This window comes from Belonocnema kinseyi, chromosome 2, assembly GCF_010883055.1.
Source record: "Belonocnema kinseyi isolate 2016_QV_RU_SX_M_011 chromosome 2, B_treatae_v1, whole genome shotgun sequence".
NCBI classification, from domain to species: Eukaryota; Metazoa; Arthropoda; class Insecta; order Hymenoptera; family Cynipidae; genus Belonocnema; species Belonocnema kinseyi.
The window spans coordinates 37,261,186-37,263,951 of record NC_046658.1 but is presented as its reverse complement, the minus strand read 5'-3'; the positions used below and the strand labels follow the sequence as shown (position 1 = coordinate 37,263,951).

The window sequence follows — 2,766 nt, the reverse complement described above, 5'->3', positions numbered from 1 at the left end:
AAGCTATCTAAGGATGGTACTATAGAACGCCACCTCAAGGTAGGCCTAGTGGCGCCATCTCTTGGTCAGGCCGGAAACTTATCAATCCACCCTCGTATCTATTTCGATTGTACCGAATGAAGTATTAAGAATAGGAATATAATGAGGTGTTGAAAAATTTTTCGCCTGTGTTAAACCAAAAATATAATTTTTCGTGTCCACCCGTACGACTCGTAAGAGTGGTGTTTTTACATTTCCAGTGATACTTGATTCGCACAGATCACAATACTCAAAAAGTTTACTTGGTAGACCATTTGATAAACTTGGTGGATGGTGTGCCATATATGTATCGATAGGTAAAAGTGTATAAGGTGTAAAACCTAAAATTTGAGATATCTTCTCACTGATTAGAAGAAAGTGACGACCCGTAATCTTACAATCATCTTTACATATCTTCTCCAGCGTTACATAATGATTGTTTCTCTTTTCTTGTTTAACAAATACATGCTTATTTATTTCTAGTTTAAAAGCTTCATCAGCTGAAATGATAATATTCTCACGTGGTTTTTTCAGAATTTTCCGATATGGCTAAATCGACACTACCAGGCTCGTTTACTCAAACACTTTCAATTGTAGATTTTTCAATGAGACCTATTTTCCCTAAGATTGATTTTGGTACAATTGAAATATGATTTTCCATGCTGGATTCCATGTAGAAATGATCGTTGAAACTGAATCTCTATGAGTCCCACCACCCAGCGACCATGAAGTCCAATTTCATGTGGAAGTTGAGTGACAAAGTGGGTGATTGTATTCTGTGAAAAATACTTTATACTACTATCACTTGGTAAAATGAGATAAAACTGGTCCTCGTCATTCATTGTAGAGTGTTTAGCTCTGTAGCTGGTATCCACGAGTTGAATTTGTCAGGGTACCCAACCCACTTTACAAGAAGCTGTTTCTTGGCTCCGCGACCCTTTGTTTGAATCCTTATTTTTAACATCAGCCAATTCTTGTTCGTAGAAAATTCCATGAATATCCTCTCCAGCTAAATCTCTCAATTCGTATAAGATAGGTGCATGTGTTCTCCAGGTGATAACCTTTTTGATAACAAACAGCTCCTCTGTCCAGCCAGCTTCATATCCTTTTGCAAGGATGTCTTTAACACGACTGTCGCGTACAATATCATCCACACTGTATTTAGGTACTTTTTACGAATGGCTTCTCTTACAAATTGTCGCTGTATATTAGCACAAGCTACAGCAGCACTTTGGAGATTTACTATAGATGGCGCCATACGTATGCTTGAATGACGAGCATTATTGTATGCATGTACCATTGGTTGGAGAAGATCAATGTATCGATGAGTATTACGGCGTGTAAAGTACCGCCACATACGCTCCTTGAGCGTACGATTGAAACGTTCAGCAATGGCAGCCTTTATACTAGGGTCTCGTGTAACACGAAATTGTATTTCAAGATCTGACAAGAATTTTTGAAAAACTTTACCACTAAATTCCTTTCCTTTGTCACTCTGTAGGTAGATTGGTATTCTACCACCGGTTCTATGAAGAATTCGTTCAAATGCTTCTTTAACCTCAGATGCAGTTTTACTTTGAAGTGGTTCAACCCAGACAAACTTGCTCAAAACGTCAATGACAACCAGTAGACAGGAAAAATCATCATTGTAGCTTTTTAAAAATCTCATGTCTGCTAGGTCAATTTTCCAAACATCATCAATATTACACACACTGTAATGTTGTCTAGCAAATTTACGTCTAATAGGTCGATGGAGATTGTATGCATCTTGACTCTTTAACCAGTCAATTACTTGATTACGTGGAATATTTCCCCGTGTAGACTTGGAAATCTTTTCTACATCCGCGTAAGAAGCCTCATGGGAAGGGTCATAATATATGTCTTCCAATTGTTTCATTTTTCAAAAATTAAAATTCAGCCAGGTGCGTCGTTTTGTATTACTTTTAATAGTACCATCATCGTCATCTGCAGCTTCCGAGTCGTTGGTACTTTCCCAGTTCTCATCATCACTCAAGAGAGACTGATATTATATAGTCTTATCCGCATCTTCTTCATTAAGTTTTATAGATTTCTTGTGCATAGAACTTTTACGCGAGTTGTTTAACAACCTTGCTACAGATGCATGTGATTTTTATCTCCAGTACTCACGATTGCCCAAAATTTCTTTTAGTGTCTTAATTCCTTGAAGAAACTTTGCAAACTGACGTCTTCCTGGCACAACAACTGATTTCCTATACCTAATAGCATCGTTCACTAAATCTGAAATATTTTATTTCTCGACACGTTCTCCGTCGATAAATACAACACCCTGTTTATCCCATTTTATTCTATTTTTAACCTCTGATGCTTGTAATCTTTCAATCAAATATTCACTCTTCTCTCTATAAGTTTTTGGCACAGAGGCAATAATATCTGAAATGGGAAGAGTTAAAACATTGTCGTCTTCATGCGGACTTGTCATTTCATTTTGAGCACTGTTTAATTTGTCATCAAGAGCATCCTTTATCTCCTTCTTCTTTCCAATTAAATTTTTCGCTTCATCGGTAAAGAACAAAAATCTTTGTAAAACTTCCTGATATAATTTCCACTTTTCATGTTCATTAGTGTATAATAGAGAGTATAAAATTTTACTCATCTCATTGTTGAGTCTGGAAATGGCATCACCAGGTGTTTTTGTGGTAACGAAATTAGTGAATAATTGTTCTTGTTGTGGGTTCGACTGGAGCTTAATTTGCTCGGCACTATCAC

The 2,766-nt window shown here is 36.8% G+C and overlaps 1 protein-coding gene across 1 annotated transcript; it reads right to left on the bottom strand.

The window, feature by feature from the left end:
* Nucleotides 1-1,036: 1,036 nt before the first annotated feature.
* Nucleotides 1,037-1,915, bottom strand: LOC117182634. Its single transcript, XM_033375736.1, has one exon. It carries the CDS (start codon nucleotides 1,913-1,915, stop codon nucleotides 1,037-1,039), a length of 879 nt encoding a protein of 292 aa, XP_033231627.1.
* Nucleotides 1,916-2,766: the final 851 nt, after the last annotated feature.

Excerpts from the sequence above, each read along its gene's own strand:
- LOC117182634 (XM_033375736.1), bottom strand. The coding sequence starts at position 1,915 with ATGAAACAATTGGAAGACATATATTATGACCCTTCCCATGAGGCTTCT.